The 22,334-nt window shown below is 33.5% G+C and overlaps 1 protein-coding gene and 1 pseudogene across 1 annotated transcript; both read right to left on the bottom strand.

The window, feature by feature from the left end:
* LOC139899956 (uncharacterized) overlaps window positions 1-16,047 on the bottom strand; it is a 30,105-nt pseudogene extending 14,058 nt beyond the window's left edge.
* Window positions 15,844-18,772, bottom strand: LOC139899629 (elongation factor 1-alpha). Its single transcript, XM_071882469.1, has 3 exons — window positions 18,720-18,772; window positions 17,431-17,917; window positions 15,844-16,988 (listed from the first exon to the last, which is right to left on the bottom strand). Exons 2-3 carry the CDS (start codon window positions 17,890-17,892, stop codon window positions 16,107-16,109), a joined length of 1,344 nt encoding a protein of 447 aa, XP_071738570.1. The 5' UTR covers window positions 17,893-17,917; window positions 18,720-18,772; the 3' UTR covers window positions 15,844-16,106.
* Window positions 18,773-22,334: the final 3,562 nt, after the last annotated feature.

The following is a 22,334-nucleotide window of genomic DNA, read 5'->3' as shown; positions in this document are numbered from 1 at the left end:
TAATCAACAATTGTTAAGAGTTAGAAAACATATTAATTAACTTTGTACAAAAATTGACAAGTTAATAAAAGATGAAAATAATAAACTGTTAGTCGACACTCACTGCTAATTAAAATTTATGCATTTATGTAATATTATAACTAATAACCTATAAGTAATAAATAAAAAGTGACATTTATATAAATAATAAAACAATTGGGAACTAAATATATACAAGTCATGAATTAGTAAAAAGAAAATAATACTTATCATGTAGTAAATGTAAAAATAATAATAATAATAATAATAATAATAATAATAATAGTAATAATAATGAGACTAAAAAAATATTACATCCTTATGTTGACTAAAAATAAAGTATAAACTAGTACATCCTTATGTTGACTAATTATAAACTAGTACCACCTATTGTTGACTAAAAATTATAAAACAAAATAAAATCATTAATTAGAACATCCTTATGTTGACTAACACTCTAATACTTGCACTATATAAACACTCCTAGACTCCTAGTTTCTCATTCACAAATCACACCAAAATCCTCTCTCAAAAACAATCTCTCCCTTTCCCTCTCTTGTAAAATTCGAATCTTCAAGCTTGTTCTTCGTGTTCTTCAAGAATCTTCAAGGAGTTCTTCAAGATTTTCAAGGCTTTGATCTTCCATCTTCATCGTGTTCATCTTTTCTTTGTTAATTATCTTGAATCTTCAAAGGTATAACATAAACCCTAAACTATTTACATAAACTTCGATCTTTGTTAATTCATATTCATATTATAAACTTGTTATTCATAAGTATATACATAAACACACCTAGATTTATATATACATATATACATGTAAAAAAAATATATTTTATATATATATATATGTATATATATATACATATATATACTAATTATATATACATATACATATTAAAACCTTAAACCCTAATTACACCTAAACTATAATTCTTAAACCCTAATTAATTAAACTCTAAACATTTATGAAACCCTAGGACATTAATTACTAAACCCTAGTTATTAATTACTACTTTAATTAACTAACCCTAATTAATGAAACCCTAATACTACTTATACTAGTACTTAACATGTATACGCTATTACTATTACTAGCACCTATAACCTACTACTTATATTGTAGCACAAAAACATTTTGGGATATGTATTAGAGATGTATAGATCTTCGAACTTTCTTGACGAATGGTTTCTATGAGATTCTAGGCAGAGAGTTTGGATTTCCGATTTAAAGGGTCCTATGGCTCAAGCCCCTAGATCTAAATTAGCCATTCGAAGGGAAAGGGGTGATTGGAAGCTTATCTAATACGGCAAGTATCCTAAAATGGAAAACACTGATAAAAGTAGAAACTCTCTAGTCATAGAAATTTAGTAAAATAAGAAACTTTCTAAAAATAGAAACTTTATAAAAATAGTAACTTACTAGGAATAGAAACTTAGTAAAACAAACTATACTTAAACACATACTTAAACTTAAACATGGGCAAAACACTTAACTACTCTTAAATGACAATAGGTTGACTTTCCTGCTCACTCGTTCAACTCTTTATTCCGAGGAATAACTCTCTCTCTACTTACTAAGGTGACTTTCATAGCCCCACTCTTATTGCTATAGCACTTTTTATACTTACTGGGGTGAGACACATGCTGCTTTTATACTTTAAACAACTTAGACACAAGTACGAACCTAAACTGTACTATGACTAGCTTATGCTACTAAGACCCCACAGTGATATTTTTTAATTGCTTTCAGGATAAGGCATTCTTAATTATTGGGGGTAGGCCTATCGGGAGTAACGTCCCCGATACATTTGACCGTGATGTCTTTGTATTACTTAATAATGATTTAAACATGGTGATAAGGTACTGCCAACTTATCATCGGGGCAACAAAACAAACGTTTAGTCTAAAATATCACGAATCAGTACTACTTTTGGATCTGCGAGATCTACTTTTTGATCCTGCGGGAGATCAACTTTACAACTAAATCTTGTGGTCTAAAAACAATGATAACTACTTTTGTTAAACCTATGAACTTCACTCAACCTTTTTGGTTGACACTTTAGCATGTTTTGTCTCAGGTGCTGTTTGATTCAAGCTTTCTTATCTACTACTTATGTGATACTACTTGGACTTAGGATCAAGAGATATCGCATTTATTACTTCTGCATATGAACAATTACTTTATCGTTATTTCCATTATTGTAACGACATTTCATTTTCCGCTGCGTACTCAATAAAGTTAAATTTTCTCATTTAGTATTGTTCTCGTATTATAATATGTTGCTTTATTTGATATTAGTAACGTTTCTTCCAGACCCTATTGGGAGGACGTTACAATAACAATCTTATTTCAAGTGATGATCTTACTTGAACTTGTTTTCGTGTCATGATTCTGCTTCAAGAACTTCGAGCCATCCAAGGATCCGTTGAAGCTAGATCCATTTTTCTCTTTTCCAGTAGGTTTATCCAAGGAACTTAAGGTAGTAATGATGTTCATAACATCATTCGATTCATACATATAAAACTATCTTATTCGAAGGTTTAAACTTGTAATCACTAGAACATAGTTTAGTTAATTCTAAACTTGTTCGCAAACAAAAGTTAATCCTTCTAACTTGACTTTTAAAATCAACTAAACACATGTTCTATATCTATATGATATGCTAACTTAATGATTTAAAACCTGGAGACACGAAAAACACCGTAAAACCGGATTTACGCCGTCGTAGTAACACCGCGGGCTGTTTTGGGTTAGTTAATTAAAAACTATGATAAACTTTGATTTAGAAGTTGTTATTCTGAGAAAATGATTTTTATTATGAACATGAAACTATATCCAAAAATTATGGTTAAACTCAAAGTGGAAGTATGTTTTCTAAAATGGTCATCTAGACGTCGTTCTTTCGACTGAAATGACTACCTTTACAAAAATGACTTGTAACTTATTTTTCCGACTATAAACCTATACTTTTTCTGTTTAGATTCATAAAATAGAGTTCAATATGAAACCATAGCAATTTGATTCACTCAAGACGGATTTAAAATGAAGAAGTTATGGGTAAAACAAGATTGGATAATTTTTCTCATTTTAGCTACGTGAAAATTGGTAACAAATCTATTCCAACCATAACTTAATCAACTTGTATTGTATATTATGTAATCTTGAGATACCATAGACACGTATACAATGTTTCGACCTATCATGTCGACACATCTATATATATTTCGGAACAACCATAGACACTCTATATGTGAATGTTGGAGTTAGCTATACAGGGTTGAGGTTGATTCCAAAATATATATAGTTTGAGTTGTGATCAATACTGAGATACGTATACACTGGGTCGTGGATTGATTCAAGATAATATTTATCGATTTATTTCTATACATCTAACTGTGGACAACTAGTTGTAGGTTACTAACGAGGACAGCTGACTTAATAAACTTAAAACATCAAAATATATTAAAAGTGTTGTAAATATATTTTGAACATACTTTGATATATATGTATATATTGTTATAGGTTCGTGAATCAACCAGTGGCCAAGTCTTACTTCCCGACGAAGTAAAAATTCGTGAAAGTGAGTTATAGTCCCACTTTTAAAATCTAATATTTTTGGGATGAGAATACATGCAGGTTTTATAAATGATTTACAAAATAGACACACGTAAGTGAAACTACATTCTATGGTTGAATTATCGAAATCGAATATGCCCCTTTTTATTAAGTCTGGTAATCTAAGAATTAGGGAACAGACACCCTTATTGACGCGAATCCTAAAGATAGATCTATTGGGCCTAACAAACCCCATCCAAAGTACCGGATGCTTTAGTACTTCGAAATTTATATCATATCTGAAGGGTGTCCCGGAATGATGGGGATATTCTTATATATGCATCTTGTTAATGTCGGTTACCAGGTGTTCACCATATGAATGATTTTTATCTCTATGTATGGGATGTGTATTGAAATATGAAATCTTGTGGTCTATTATTATGATTTGATGTATATAGGTTAAACCTATAACTCACCAACATTTTTGTTGAAGTTTTAAGCATGTTTATTCTCAGGTGATTATTAAGAGCTTCCGCTGTCGCATACTTAAATAAGGACGAGATTTGGAGTCCATGCTTGTATGATATTGTGTAAAAACTGCATTCAAGAAACTTATTTTGTTGTAACATATTTGTATTGTAAACCATTATGTAATGGTCGTGTGTAAACAGGATATTTTAGATTATCATTATTTGATAATCTACGTAAAGCTTTTTAAACCTTTATTGATGAAATAAAGGTTATGGTTTGTTTTAAACTGAATGCAGTCTTTGAAAAACGTCTCATATAGAGGTCAAAACCTCGCAACGAAATCAATTAATATGGAACGTTTTTAATCAATAAGAACGGGACATTTCAGTTGGTATCCGAGCGTTGGTCTTAGAGAACCAGAATTTTGCATTAGTGTGTCTTATTGAGTTTGTTAGGATGCATTAGTGAGTCTGGACTTCGACCGTGTTTACTTGAAAAATGATTGCTTAACAAATTTTGTTGGAAACTATATATTTTTAACATGTGAATATTATGTGATATATTAATCTCTTAACGCATTTGATATTATGTGATAGATGTCTACCTCTAGAACAAGTCCCATTGACTCACCTAATAATAATGAAGAGTCAAATGTAAATTGGAATGATTCGTGGACTGATTCACAAGTTCCCGAAGAGGAACCGGAAGAAGAGTCGGAACCGGAAGAAGAATCGGAACCGGAAGAAGAATCGGAACCGGATGAAGAAATAGAACCGATGGGGGAAATAATAAAATGGTTAACTAAAAGAAAATCCTCAACCAACCGACCAGGGTTAATTATGGTCAATGGTGTTTCCGCCAAGGAAGCAAAATATTGGGAGGATTACCAATTCTCCGATGAATCGGATTCCGACGAGAATTCCGATGATGTTATAGAAATTACCCCAACTGAATTTAAAAAGGCAAAAGAAAATAATAAGGGAAAGGGCATAAAAATAGAGAAATCTAATTCCAACCCCGATGAACTTTATATGTATCGTCAACCCCCGAAGTCCTTAAGTTGTAACAATGACCCGGGAACTTCTAAACCACCAGGTTTTTCTAAACCAATGTGGAAAACGACGGCTCGTATTAGGGGAACATCATATATCCCTAGAAACTTGGCAAAACGAACCAAAACCGAAGAAGAAGAAACAAGCGATTCGGAATAAGATAGTTGTATTCGTGTGGTGTAATATATGTAATATAGTGTGCTTATGCTTTATGATATATGTAAAAATTGCTTGTATTAATAAGTATTTTTTTTATGAATCTAACTCTTGTCTATTTTACAGTATAAAAACACAAAATGGATAGACAACCCAATATTTTAAGAGACCTACCCGGAGACATGATTGATGAAATCTTGTCTAGAGTCGGTCAGAATTCTTCGGCACAACTATTTAAGGCGAGATCAGTTTGTAAGACATTTGAAGAACGTTCCAAGAATGTCTTGGTTTATAAGAGACTTTCGTTTGAAAGATGGGGGATATCACATTGGGAAACCCATAAGTTACGATGTGTTTACTTTGTCGCATATATTGCGGGGAACCCAAATGCTATTTTACGCAATGGGTTAAGAAATTATTTTGACTCAATATACCCGAATATTGGACTTCGTGATTTAGAAAAAGCGGCTAACATGCAACATAAAGAAGCATGTTATGCTTACGGATTAGTAATGTTCGCTTCTCACCAAAGTGAGAACAAGAACATCGGGCTACAACTATTAAACAAAACGTTCCCACAAGTGACGGAGTCGGTAATTGGGGTAAGAAATGAGGTTTTTAGATTGTTACTGGACTGTTGGACATTACGTAACCCTCGTCCCTTTGACGATGTTACAACACGATGTCTTATCAACGGCCATAACGGTTATGTTCCACAAGACCAAGGATGGGAAGTAATCCTAGTAAAACCAGAATGCATGACTTGTTTCTGGACGTATGAATTACGTATCTTTATTGCCTTTGCTGAACGACTTGTGTACTAGCTAGAATTATCTTCACAACCATCTTGTATCAAATTTATTGTGTGCTATATTTCATGCTATATGTAAAATAAGCGGTATTGTAAGTTTGTAAAATATTGTGTAAAAGTTTGAACGCGAAATATTATTATAATCAGTTTTTCATATAGAATTGTAGTAGTTGAATTGTATATTAGCTACTAAGTATGAACTTAACGGGTAGGTACTACCCGAATTTAAACTTATAAAACGCTAATATGAAGAAAAAGCTTTTATAAATGAGTTCATATTATGCTACGAAATACTATTAACTACTCTTAATATTCTGTATGATTAACTTGTTCCATTTGACTATTTTGAAGGAAATGGCACCGACTACTCGACACACCGTGAATATGAATGAAGAGGAATTCCGTACTTTTCTAGCTTCAAACATAGCCGCAGTACAGGCTGCGCTACATACCAACAATAACCTTGGATCTAGCAGTACAGGAAATCGTGTAGGATGCACCTACAAAGAATTCACTGCCTGCAAACCTTTGGAATTTGATGGAACCGAAGGACCGATCGGATTGAAACGGTGGACTGAGAAGGTCGAATCGGTGTTTGCCATAAGTAAGTGTACTGAAGAGGACAAAGTGAAGTACGCTACGCATACCTTCACAGGTTCTATGTTAAAATGGTGGAATACCTATCTAGAGCAAGTGGGACAAGATGATGCGTACGCACTACCGTGGTCAGCATTCAAGCACTTGATGAACGAGAAGTACAGTCCCAGAACCGAGGTCAATAAGCTCAAGACAGAACTTAGAGGGTTACGAACCCAAGGATTTGATATTACCACGTACGAAAGATGATTCACAGAATTGTGCCTATTGTGTCCGGGAGCATTCGAAGATGAGGAAGAGAAGATCGACGCGTTTGTGAAAGGATTACCGGAAAGAATCCAAGAAGATATAAGTTCACACGAGCCCGCCTCCATACAACAGGCATGTAGAATGGCTCACAAACTAGTGAACCAGATTGAAGAAAGAATTAAAGAACAGACTGCTGAAGAGGCCAATGGGAAGCAAGTCAAAAGAAAGTGGGAGGAAAACGGTGATAAGAATCACCAATACAACAACAACAGCAATTACAACAATAATCGCAACAATTATCCCAACAATCGCAACATCAATCGCAACTACAACAAACGGCCCAACAACAACAACAACAACAACAACAACAACAACAACAGCAACTACAACAATCATCCCAACAACAATAATAACCGCAACAACAACAACAATCAGAAGCAGCTATGCCAAAGGTGTAAAAAGTATCACTCGGGGTTCTACACCAAATTTTGCAACAAGTGTAAAAGAAATGGTCATAGCGCGGTGAAGTGTGAGGTCTACGGACCAGGGGTTAATAGAACGAAAGGAACAAATGCTGTCGGAACGAGTAATGGCGGAGCAAGTAGTGTCGGAGCAAGTTATGCCAATGTAGTTTGTTATAAATGTGGAAAACCGGGCCACATTATTAGAAATTGCCCGAACTAGGAGAACACGAATGGACAAGGCCGCGAAAGAGTTTTCAATATTAATGCGGCAGAGGCACAGGAAGACCCGGAGCTTGTTACGGGTACGTTTCTTATTGACAATAAATCTGCTTACGTTTTATTTGATTCGGGTGCGGATAGAAGCTATATGAGTATAGATTTTTGTGCTAAATTAAGTTGTCCATTGACGCCTTTGGATAGTAAATTTTTACTCGAATTAGCAAATGGTAAATTAATTTCAGCAGATAATATATGTCGGAATTGAAAATTAAACTGGTTAGCGAAACATTTAAGATTGATTTGATACCAGTAGAGTTAGGGAGTTTTGATGTGATAATCGGTATGGACTGGTTGAAAGAAGTGAAAGCAGAGATCGTTTGTTACAAAAATGCAATTCGCATTATACGAGAAAAAGGAAAACCCTTAATGGTGTACGGAGAAAAGGGCAACACGAAGCTACATCTTATTAGTAATTTGAAGGCACAAAAACTAATAAGAAAAGGTTGCTATGCTGTTCTAGCACACGTCGAGAAAGTACAAACTGAAGAAAAGAGCATCAATGATGTTCCCATTGCAAAAGAATTTCCCGATGTATTTCCGAAAGAATTGCCGGGATTACCCCCACATCGATCCGTTGAATTTCAAATAGATCTTGTACCAGGAGCTGCACCAATAGCTCGTGCTCCTTACAGACTCGCACCCAGTGAGATGAAAGAACTTCAAAGCCAATTACAAGAACTTTTAGAGCGTGGTTTCATTCGACCAAGCACATCACCGTGGGGAGCTCCTGTTTTGTTTGTCAAGAAGAAAGATAGTACATTCAGGTTGTGTATCGACTACCGAGAGTTGAACAAACTTACCATCAAGAACCGCTACCCACTACCGAGAATTGACGATTTATTTGATCAACTACAAGGCTCGTCTGTTTATTCAAAGATTGACTTACGTTCCGGGTATCATCAAATGCGGGTGAAAGAAGATGATATTCCAAAGACTGCTTTCAGAACACGTTACGATCATTACGAGTTTATGGTCATGCCGTTTGGTTTAACTAATGCACCAGCTGTGTTCATGGACCTTATGAACCGAGTGTGTGGACCATACCTCGACAAGTTTGTCATTGTTTTCATTGATGACATACTTATTTACTCAAAGAATGACCAAGAACACGGTGAACATTTAAGAAAGGTGTTAGAAGTATTGAGGAAGGAAGAATTGTACGCTAAGTTTTCAAAGTGTGCATTTTGGTTGGAAGAAGTTCAATTCCTCGGTCACATAGTAAACAAAGAAGGTATTAAGGTGGATCCGGAAAAGATAGAAACTGTTGAAAAGTGGGAAACCCCGAAAACTCCGAAACACATACGCCAGTTTTTAGGACTAGCTGGTTACTACAGAAGGTTCATCCAAGACTTTTCCAGAATAGCAAAACCCTTGACTGCATTAACGCATAAAGGGAAGAAATTTGAATGGAATGATGAACAAGAGAAAGCGTTTCAGTTATTGAAGAAAAAGCTAACTACGGCACCTATATTGTCATTGCCTGAAGGGAATGATGATTTTGTGATTTATTGTGACGCATCAAAGCAAGGTCTCGGTTGTGTATTAATGAAACAAACGAAGGTGATTGCTTATGCGTCTAGACAATTGAAGAGTCACGAACAAAATTATACAACGCATGATTTGGAATTAGGCGCGGTTGTTTTTTCATTAAAGACTTGGAGGCACTACTTATATGGGGTCAAAAGTATTATATATACCGACCACAAAAGTCTTCAACACATATTTAATCAGAAACAACTGAATATGAGACAGCGTAGGTGGATTGAATTGTTGAATGATTACGACTTTGAGATTCGTAACCACCCGGGGAAGGCAAATGTGGTAGCCGATGCCTTGAGCAGGAAGGACAGAGAACCCATTCGAGTAAAATCTATGAATATAATGATTCATAATAACCTTACTACTCAAATAAAGGAGGCGCAACAAGGAGTTTTAAAAGAGGGAAATTTAAAGGATGAAATACCCAAAGGATCGGAGAAGCATCTTAATATTCGGGAAGACGGAACCCGGTATAGGGCTGAAAGGATTTGGGTACCAAAATTTGGAGATATGAGAGAAATGGTACTTAGAGAAGCTCATAAAACCAGATACTCAATACATCCTGGAACGGGGAAGATGTACAAGGATCTCAAGAAACATTTTTGGTGGCCGGGTATGAAAGCCGATGTTGCTAAATACGTAGGAGAATGTTTGACTTGTTCTAAGGTCAAAGCTGAGCATCAGAAACCATCAGGTCTACTTCAACAACCCGAAATCCCGGAATGGAAATGGGAAAACATTACCATGGATTTCATCACTAAATTGCCAAGGACTGCAAGTGGTTTTGATACTATTTGGGTAATAGTTGATCGTCTCACCAAATCAGCACACTTCCTGCCAATAAGAGAAGATGACAAGATGGAGAAGTTAGCACGACTGTATTTGAAGGAAGTCATCTCCAGACATGGAATACCAATCTCTATTATCTCTGATAGGGATGGTAGATTTATTTCAAGATTCTGGCAGACATTACAGCAAGCATTAGGAACTCATCTAGACATGAGTACTGCCTATCATCCACAAACTGATGGGCAGAGCAAAAGGACGATACAAATGCTTGAAGACATGCTACGAGCATGTGTTATTGATTTCAGAAACAGTTGGGATCGACATCTACCGTTAGCAGAATTTTCCTACAACAACAGCTACCATTCAAGCATTGAGATGGCGCCGTTTGAAGCACTTTATGGTAGAAAGTGCAGGTCTCCGATTTGTTGGAGTGAAGTGGGGGATAGACAGATTACGGGTCCGGAGATTATACAAGAAACTACCGAGAAGATCATCCAAATTCAACAACGGTTGAAAACCGCCCAAAGTCGACAAAAGAGCTACGCTGGCATTAAAAGAAAAGATATAGAATTTGAAATTGGAGAGATGGTCATGCTTAAAGTTGCACCTTGGAAAGGCGTTGTTCGATTTGGTAAACGAGGGAAATTAAATCCAAGGTATATTGGACCATTCAAGATTATTGATCGTGTCGGACCAGTAGCTTACCGACTTGAGTTACCTCAACAACTCGCGGCTGTACATAACACTTTCCACGTCTCGAATTTGAAGAAATGTTTTGCTAAAGAAGATCTCACTATTCCGTTAGATGAAATCCAAATCAACGAAAAACTTCAATTCATCGAAGAACCCGTCGAAATAATGGATCGTGAGGTTAAAAGACTTAAGCAAAACAAGATACCAATTGTTAAGGTTTGATGGAATGCTCGTAGAGGACCCGAGTTCACATGGGAGCGTGAAGATCAGATGAAGAAGAAATACCCGCATCTATTTCCAGAAGATTCGTCAACACCTTCAACAGCTTAAAATTTCGGGACGAAATTTATTTAACGGGTAGGTACTGTAGTGACCCAAACTTTTCCATGTTTATATATATTAATTGAGATTGATATTTACATGATTAAATGTTTCCAACATGTTAAGCAATCAAACTTGTTAAGACTTGATTAATTGAAATATGTTTCATATAGACAATTGACCACCCAAGTTGACCGGTGATTCACGAACGTTAAAACTTGTAAAAACTATATGATGACATATATATGGATATATATATATATATATATATATATATATATATATATATATATATATATATATATATATATATATATATATATATATATATATATATATATATATAGTTAACATGATACTATGATAAGTAAACATATCATTAAGTATATTAACAATGAACTACATATGTAAAAACAAGACTACTAACTTAATGATTTTTAAACGAGACATATATGTAACGATTATCGTTGTAAAGACATTTAATGTATATATATCATATTAAGAGATATTCATACATGATAATATCATGATAATATAATAATTTAAAATCTCATTTGATATTATAAACATTGGGTTAATAACATTTAACAAGATCGTTAACCTAAAGGTTTCAAAACAACACTTACATGTAACGACTAACGATGACTTAACGACTCAGTTAAAATGTATATACACGTAGTGTTTTAATATGTATTTATACACTTTTGAAAGACTTCAATACACTTATCAAAATACTTCTACTTAACAAAAATGCTTACAATTACATCCTCGTTCAGTTTCATCAACAATTCTACTCGTATGCACCCGTATTCGTACTCGTACAATACACAGCTTTTAGATGTATGTACTATTGGTATATACACTCCAATGATCAGCTCTTAGCAGCCCATGTGAGTCACCTAACACATGTAGGAACCATCATTTGGCAACTAGCATGAAATATCTCATAAAATTACAAAAATATGAGTAATCATTCATGACTTATTTACATGAAAACAAAATTACATATCCTTTATATCTAATCCATACACCAACGACCAAAAACACCTACAAACACTTTCATTCTTCAATTTTCTTCATCTAATTGATCTCTCTCAAGTTCTATCTTCAAGTTCTAAGTGTTCTTCATACACTCTACAAGTTCTAGTTACATAAAATCAAGAATACTTTCAAGTTTGCTAGCTCACTTCCAATCTTGTAAGGTGATCATCCAACCTCAAGAAATCTTTGTTTCTTACAGTAGGTTATCATTCTAATACAAGGTAATAATCATATTCAAACTTTGGTTCAATTTCTATAACTATAACAATCTTATTTCAAGTGATGATCTTACTTGAACTTGTTTTCGTGTCATGATTCTGCTTCAAGAACTTCGAGCCATCCAAGGATCCGTTGAAGCTAGATCCATTTTTCTCTTTTCAAGTAGGTTTATCCAAGGAACTTAAGGTTGTAATGATGTTCATAACATCATTCGATTCATACATATAAAACTATCTTATTCGAAGGTTTAAACTTGTAATCACTAGAACATAGTTTAGTTAATTCTAAACTTGTTCGCAAACAAAAGTTAATCCTTCTAACTTGAATTTTAAAATCAACTAAACACATGTTCTATATCTATATGATATGCTAACTTAATGATTTAAAACCTGGAGACACGAAAAACACCGTAAAACCGGATTTACGCCGTCGTAGTAACACCGCGGGCTGTTTTGGGTTAGTTAATTAAAAACTATGATAAACTTTGATTTAGAAGTTGTTATTCTGAGAAAATGATTTTTATTATGAACATGAAACTATATCCAAAAATTATGGTTAAACTCAAAGTGGAAGTATGTTTTCTAAAATGGTCATCTAGACGTCGTTCTTTCGACTGAAATGACTACCTTTACAAAAATGACTTGTAACTTATTTTTCCGACTATAAACCTATACTTTTTCTGTTTAGATTCATAAAATAGAGTTCAATATGAAACCATAGCAATTTGATTCACTCAAGAAGGATTTAAAATGAAGAAGTTATGAGTAAAACAAGATTGGATAATTTTTCTCATTTTAGCTACGTGAAAATTGGTAACAAATCTATTCCAACCATAACTTAATCAACTTGTATTGTATATTATGTAATCTTGAGATACCATAGACACGTATACAATGTTTCGACCTATCATGTCGACACATCTATATATATTTCGGAACAACCATAGACACTCTATATGTGAATGTTGGAGTTAGCTATACAGGGTTGAGGTTGATTCCAAAATATATATAGTTTAAGTTGTGATCAATACTGAGATACGTATACACTGGGTCGTGGATTGATTCAAGATAATATTTATCGATTTATTTCTGTACATCTAACTGTGGACAACTAGTTGTAGGTTACTAACGAGGACAGCTGACTTAATAAACTTAAAACATCAAAATATATTAAAAGTGTTGTAAATATATTTTGAACATACTTTGATATATATGTATATATTGTTATAGGTTCGTGAATCAACCAGTGGCCAAGTTTTACTTCCCGACGAAGTAAAAATCCGTGAAAGTGAGTTATAGTCCCACTTTTAAAATCTAATATTTTTGAGATGAGAATACATGCAGGTTTTATAAATGATTTACAAAATAGACACAAGTACGTGAAACTACATTCTATGGTTGAATTATCGAAATCGAATATGCCCCTTTTTATTAAGTCTGGTAATCTAAGAATTAGGGAACAGACACCCTAATTGACGCGAATCCTAAAGATAGATCTATTGGGCCTAACAAACCCCATCCAAAGTACCGGATGCTTTAGTACTTCGAAATTTATATCATATCCGAAGGGTGTCCCGGAATGATGGGGATATTCTTATATATGCATCTTGTTAATGTCGGTTACCAGGTGTTCACCATATGAATGATTTTTATCTCTATGTATGGGATGTGTATTGAAATATGAAATCTTGTGGTCTATTATTATGATTTGATGTATATAGGTTAAACCTATAACTCACCAACATTTTTGTTGAAGTTTTAAGCATGTTTATTCTCAGGTGATTATTAAGAGCTTCCGCTGTCGCATACTTAAATAAGGACGAGATTTGGAGTCCATGCTTGTATGATATTGTGTAAAAACTGCATTCAAGAAACTTATTTTGTTGTAACATATTTGTATTGTAAACCATTATGTAATGGTCGTGTGTAAACAGGATATTTTAGATTATCATTATTTGATAATCTACGTAAAGCTTTTTAAAACTTTATTGATGAAATAAAGGTTATGGTTTGTTTTAAACTGAATGCAGTCTTTGAAAAACGTCTCATATAGAGGTCAAAACCTCGCAACGAAATCAATTAATATGGAACGTTTTTAATCAATAAGAACGGGACATTTCAGAAAGAGCACCATAGTATTGGTAATCCCCCGGATTCATAAATGGCAAGCTAATAATCAAAGAGAATTGTAGAGAGAATTGTGATTATGATTTGTATTGTTGTATATAATTGTGAGGATGGGTATATATAGAGTGATACAAGGGACATATAACAAATATGTCAGAGGTTGTTATAACAACTTGTAGGTTGTTATAACAACTTGTACTATCGAGATATCTAGACTAATACAAGCCACGTGGCATCTATTTTTGATCATCAAACTGTTGACCTCTATTTTCTTTCTGAAGCGCATACAACGGTATTCCCAATAGAGTTCTGACTGGAATGTAAGATGTTGTTGGTTCCAAGTCTAAATCTTCATCTGTTCACTGTTGATTTCTGTTTTCAATATCTTTCTCCAATCTTAACAAATTATACTGCTCTCGCGTTGTGATGGCACCACGGTTTTTAGCTCCTTGAGTTGGGGTAGCAAGTTCAATACCACCAACAGGGGTGACACCAGGTGCATAAGCTGGACCAGGTGTAGGAGTTTCAATCAGTCTGCACTTAGTCTTTCACACACTGAAAAAAGAAACCCAAAATATCAAAATTTACAAACAAAACATATACATAAATAATCAATGATGGATAATTAAAATTACACAAACTAATCAACAACCTAAGAAAAATAAAAGCATGGACAACAATATGAATCGAAAACGTTCGTTCAGTTTACATGGTTACACGAGATTATATAGCTTATCAGTGAAAGAGGAAACAAAAATTAAACGTACCTAGGGTTAGTGAAATCGAGAAAACTGTCGAATTTGGGGGTTTTGATTTGTATTTGTATTTTTTTATTCATATTTATATTTATATTTATATTTATATTTATATCCAGTTTTTAAGTCGATCTAATGGCTGTTTTCTGATGGGCCGGGTTGAGTCGAGTTTCGGGTAAACATAAGAAAAGTCAAAAACTACAAAAGTAGTACCTCAACTATAACGTCTCTTTTAACTTGCTCCGAAATAAAAAAAATTTTCTTACTACATATAATTGTCAGTTAATTTTGGAGCACTTAAATATTTTTGTAAATTGTAATGAAGTGTAAATGTAAATAACCGTACTAGGTTTATAGATAGCATTTAGTGAAAAGCGTATATTTTTCCTTACTATATCTTCTCAATGAAAAGGACATCCATTAGTAACTCTCTCTTCTTAACATATCTCAAAATTAAGGATCGAAAACAACTCGATTAAATTGTGTATATCATATCTTTCTTTCTGCAACTTGAGCAAAGATTAATTTGCGACTATCTTAGCAATTTGGTACAAACCACACATTCACCAAAGAATATCGTCGATGAGATACAAAAAAAAAAAAAGGATCCTACTTCGCTCATGTCCAAGTTTAGATGATACTTTGCATAATAATTTAACTACCAACAGATATATAAATTCAGATCACAATGAAAGTGCCGTAAATATTCAACCATCAACAAATTTATTCTTTAATTGCAGAAATAAACACTCGATCACAACGAAAACAAATACGATAATTCATGCCACCGTCTGTCAAGCACCCAAGTATGAACTCGAAAGCGCAACAGAACCACCAGTCCTAAGAACAGCGTTAAAAGATGGCAACAAGGACGACAACACACAAAATAACAAAACATAAAACGACATTTTAATAATAACACGATAAAAAGGTTCAACCCGACTTCATGTCTCGTAACAGCATCGGTTCATTTCTTCTTGGCTGCAGCCTTGGTGATCTTAGCACCAGTTGGGTCCTTTTTATCAACACTCTTAATCACACCAACAGCAACAGTTTGTCTCATATCCCTAACCGCAAACCGACCCAACGGAGGATACTCAGAAAATGTCTCAACAACCATTGGTTTAGTTGGAACCATCTTAACAATCCCAGCATCACCATTTTTAAGAAACTTAGGTTCCTTCTCAAGTTCCTTACCCGACCTTCGATCAATCTTGGTCTGCAGTTCAGCAAACTTAACCGCAATATGAGAGGTGTGACAATCAAGCACTGGTGCATACCCATTCCCAATTTGACCCGGGTGGTTCATGATAATGACTTGTGAAGTAAAGCTAGCCGCACCCTTAGCCGGGTCATCTTTCGAGTTTGAAGCAACGTAACCACGTTTAAGATCCTTCACAGCAACGTTTTTCACGTTGAACCCAACGTTGTCTCCAGGTAATGCTTCCTGTAGTGCTTCGTGATGCATTTCGACTGATTTGACTTCGGTGGTTAGACCGGTTGGGCCGAAAGTGACGACCATACCGGGTTTGATAACACCAGTTTCAACACGACCGACTGGAACGGTTCCGATTCCGCCGATCTTGTAAACGTCTTGTAGTGGGAGACGTAAAGGCTTGTCTGATGGTCTCTTTGGTTCACTCACGTTGTCCAGTGCTTCTAGAAGAGTTGGGCCTTTGTACCAGTCAAGATTGGTTGACCTTTCGATCATGTTGTCCCCCTCGAAACCCGAGATTGGAACAAATGGGATTTTTTCAGGGTTGTATCCAACCTTCTTTAGGTATGATGACACTTCCTTTACGATTTCATCGTACCTAGACTTCGAGTATTTCGGTGTAGTAGCATCCATCTACAAAAACACATAATAATATTATAATATAAGAAGTTAAAAATACCCAAAAACTGTTGCAAAATTAAAGGGTTCAGTGCTGGATTCTCAACATGTCAACCCAATACACACTTTCGGGTCGGCTTGGGTAAACAGGTCGACCCGTGAAACCAAAATAAGTTTTAAAAGTTATGTAGTAAATAATTAACATATACCATCCTTACAGGCAAATTTTACTCGTTTGGACATGAAATCAACCAGTTTAATGTCAACATTTAAAGCCAACTGGAACAAATTTGGCTACAGACAAACAGGTCATGTCTAATTTCAAACTGTTCATTGGGTCACGGTCGGGTTGGGTACTTTTAACCCGCCAAACTGAATGGACCCAAATTGCCACCCTGTCTATATATTCTTAATCTGTAAATTAAATGCAGTAATACAAAATTGAGTAATTTCATACTTTGTTGCAGCAACAGATCATTTGTCTGACACCAAGAGTAAACGCAAGCAAAGCATGTTCACGAGTCTGCCCATCTTTCGAAATTCCAGCTTCAAAACCACCAGTAGTCGAATCAATAATAAGGACAGCACAATCTGCTTGAGAAGTTCCAGTAATCATGTTTTTAATGAAATCACGATGTCCCGGAGCATCAATGACAGTGCAATAGTACTTGTTGGTCTCAAATTTCCACAAAGCGATATCGATCGTTATTCCACGTTCACGCTCAGCCTTAAGTTTGTCCAGCACCCAAGCGTACTTAAAAGAACGCTTGTTCATTTCAGCAGCTTCTTTCTCAAACCTCTCAATCACACGCTTGTCGATACCTCCAAGCTTGTAGATCAAGTGCCCGGTAGTAGTTGACTTTCCAGAGTCAACATGACCAATCACAACAATGTTAATGTGAACCTTTTCCTTCCCCATGATGAAACTGAGCTGCTTGCTAAAACTACAAAAAAATACAAATCACTTTATGTATCACATGAACAAGTAAGATTATTGATTCACATTACTAAGGAACCTTAACAATTTATTACTACGGAGTAGCTAGGCTCATTTACGAGCTATTTATTATCCATGAATCAATTATACGCTTTTTGGTAAAAAAGCTCAGGTTATAGTTGATGTCTCCAAGTTATTTAAATAGAACAGTATGAAGGTAAATAAAACTGGAAAATGATCCGGATCTTAAATACAACAATATCAAACTACCATTTAAAATTCTAGTAGTCTGCTAACATGGTGAATTTGAGTTGTAAATGGGTCAATTTGTGATAACTTCAAAGTTTTAGGTAAAATGACACAGGTCAACAGATTAATTCAACATGTGTCAAAACTTCAAATGTCTTAACAAGTCCATCTACAAAAAATTAAATTAAAATCATACCATAATTTATCATAATTTAAATAAATTATTCGTAAAATTAATAATGATAATACACTAAAAAGCCATCCATTAAATTGTTTAACACAGTTACTTATGAATCATGATCATAATAATAACTTCAGTAACAGTAATTGTGAAAACCACCTTCAGACAACTCGATAATAAAACATTCAAGCATAAAAATGATCATATAGTTTCGCTTGTAGACACACATAGCTAAGATCAGCAAAATATCTAAACATAAACTAAACTTTTGATCCATAAATTAAAAATATATAACTACCACACAGCGTCACAGCATCAAAACAAACTAGCAAATCAAAGATTAAACTACGAAATACAAAAAAATGAAGGATCAATTTACCTTGAATTTCAACGATAAGGATGATGAAACTGAGAAAATTAAGCTGCAGAACATGAAAGGGAAATGGAGTAAAGGGTGGGTTATATAGCACAATTTTATTTACAAGCACATAGGGCTTTTCGTTTGAACCCGTTGGATTGCCGTTTGATCTAACGGTAAAGGTTGATTGTTCTGCTACACCGCCACGTTTGATGAACAAAATTCCAAAAACACCCCTCATAAACTTGGGCATCAAGTATTGTCTAGGATATTCTACGTCCAATAGATTTAGAGTTTTAGACCAAGTAAAACGTATATTTATTTATCTATTATTGTTATAAGTCGGTCTGTTAGACGGCAACGTAAAACCTACTAAATAATTAATTATGAGAACAATAATACATAAGTTTTTTAAATAAAAAAGGTTAGTTGATTCCTGAACTAACGATATTAGAAAATTCAATGCATATAGTTTAATGAGTGTGGACGAAAACGTGAAAAATACTAAATAATCATTTATAAACAACAACAATACATGTGTTTTTTTAAAAATAAAAGAGGTTGTTTTTTTTTTTTTAAATTTTTTTTTTTTGGCAAAAAAAAGAAAACTTATATACCAAATCTTAATCTCAAAAAGAGACAAGAAACAAAAATACAAAAAAAAAACTCACCTGCAGGTTCGAAAACAGTAAACGAGACCAAATAAAGATATCAACCTAACGCTAACTAACTTGAGTCTCGCCGAACACCTTACAAACACCTAACGCTAACAATCAATCAAAGGAACGAAACCATCACCTACATATAACTATATAAGAATGCAACAATACATAAACACTTAAAGACTAATGTTGTTGTCGCCACCGCCATCCACATGGGCCTTGAACGTAAAGGTCGATTCGATACCTATCCCTCCGTCAGTGCGGCTCCCCGGAGATTCCAAACAACCATTCCTAAATTGATAGAAAACCCGCCTTTCTCTCATACACATCCCGTCCCCAAACCAATGCGAGTCCACTTGCAAGATCCATCCTTTTGAGAAATCATGGCATTTTTATCTTTTAAAAGATCAATCCTCCCCTCTTCATCATCACTATAATCCTTCAAACCCAATGCACCATTTCTATCATATTTCTTCTTTGCCTTGCCTCTCATCTTGAGACCATTTTTGAGACCGATCTTTTTCGCTTCTCCTCCTCGAAATTTGCTAGAATGCACATGCCATCCCCTACAAAAACCTTTACAATTCGGATCCGCACAAATGCAAAACTTACAACCCGCATTATTACTGGTAGCAACGTTAGCCAAGTTATCGAGAATAGCGTTAGTAGATGCGTTACACACCGTTGGTGTCTTAACCTCCTCAAATCTCCCTTTTTTACTCTTTGGACCAAAACCTACATCACTAAGAGCGTTATCGATCTCGACTTCTTGAACCGAATATGGAGAACCCAAAATTCCATCAACCCCATACTTGTTTTTACCTGTAACTTTCACATTAACACCACCATTTGAACCCTCGCCATCCTTCATCTTCCTCTGAATCGGTTCATCAATACCTACTGTTGTATCAAAATAACCTGAAGCATTTACAACCACTTCTACTGTGACGACCCGGAAATTTCCGACCAAATTTAAACTTAACCTTTATATGTTTCTGACACGATAAGCAGAATTTGTAATGTTGAATCTCAAAAAGTTTGGAACTACATTCATGTAATCAATTATCCTTTGACCGTGTTCGACGATTCACGAACAATTATGTGTATATAGATATGTATATATAATATATAATATTAACTAAAAACGTTAACAAAGTACTAGATATATGATACTTTACATAAACATATTTGTTTCGATATATTTATCGACAGAATTAAGAGATAATATCAAATGATTGAATTATCAGATACATTATGATATGATTACGGGCCTATGTTATGAGGTCCACTGTGATTTAAGAAATCTATTTTTTTTACAACTCATTACTTAACCAGTATGATAAAGATAACGATATTTATATTTTATTTTATTAAATATATATATATATATATATATATATATAACGATTTAAATTAATATTATATATATTTTTATACGCTTATTATACGTACATAGTTTTATACTTTTACTATACTTTAACTTTACCTTTACTTTACTTTTATTTTAATAATTCATACTTTAATAATTCACTTTAATAATTCATACTTTAATAATTCACTTTAATAATTCATACTTTAATAATTCACTTTAATAATTCATACTTTAATAATTCACTTTAATAATTCATACTTTAATAATTCACTTTAATAATTCATACTTTAATAATTCACTTTAATAATTCATACTTTAATAATTCACTTTAATAATTCAAAAATCTATTATAAATAGAATTCAATAGGTTATTATTATTATATAGAAACTTGAAAATATATTTCTCTAAACTCTCTCAATCGAATTACATATATATATATATATATATGTATATATATATATATATATATATATATACTTAGTATTATTTCAAGATATTATTAGTATACATAAAATACTATGACGGAGTTATATTCAGACGATTTCAAAATAAGTTTTCAAATGGGATAGAGCTAAGGAAATTATGGGTTATAGCTATGAAGGTTATGGGTATTGATCGAGGGTATTGCTCGTGAGGTCAACCTAACGTTTATCATTTTCGTTGCGTCTACGTACTTTCCTGCAATATTGAATCACAATATTGATATGTGAGCATTCATATCTTATCTTTTATATATTAATAGTGTATCCCTGACTAGTGCTCGAGTATATATGATTATGCATGTTTGTATGCTTAGTTTCGTCGTTAAATAGTTTATGATAAATCACGAATTTGATACATATGCTACTGAGATATGTTATATGATATGCATGTCGTTGAAAATCTGAAAAAAAAATTAATAACTTTTCATTTAGAAATCGTGTGGTTTCGATGAACGGATTAAAAGATATGGTCAACTGAATTATCATTAATTTTAATATTATTATTAAAACGATTATTATAACTGTTATCAGTTGATGTTATTACTAAAATTATCTTTATTACTAAAAATTAATATTTTTATTGAAACTATCATTTTATTATTTTTATCATTATTATTATAATCAATATTATTTTATCAAATAAATATGCGTACAAAGATATTTTTACCACACGTAATGTAATTACATTAATAATACATACCACTATATTTTTATGATATTAAGTGAATTTTATAAATTTTATTATTTGAGATATATAAAAGTATATTTTTATCATATATGAATTTTAATATAAATTTTTATTTATTAATAAATAACTTGTATTATTTAGTATAATAAGATCTGATAAATATATTTAAATATATAAAACTACTATATATAAGTTATATAATAAACATGTATAGATTTTGGAAGTCATTTTGGGTCAAGTTGACTTTTGTTGACTTTTGCATGTCAGTCTCGAGCATTAGGATTGTGATACACTACGACTTGACCTAAATTGTTAGACAGATATTGACCAACATATAAATATATATACTTAATATAGGTTCGTGAATCCGAGACAAACACTGCACTTGTTCAGTGCCGTCATATACATAATTGCTACGAAATACAGTATTG

The sequence above is a fragment of the Rutidosis leptorrhynchoides genome, chromosome 3 (assembly GCF_046630445.1).
Source record: "Rutidosis leptorrhynchoides isolate AG116_Rl617_1_P2 chromosome 3, CSIRO_AGI_Rlap_v1, whole genome shotgun sequence".
NCBI classification, from domain to species: Eukaryota; Viridiplantae; Streptophyta; class Magnoliopsida; order Asterales; family Asteraceae; genus Rutidosis; species Rutidosis leptorrhynchoides.
Note: the sequence above shows the minus strand (reverse complement) of the source record. Positions and strands in the feature narration are given on the sequence as shown.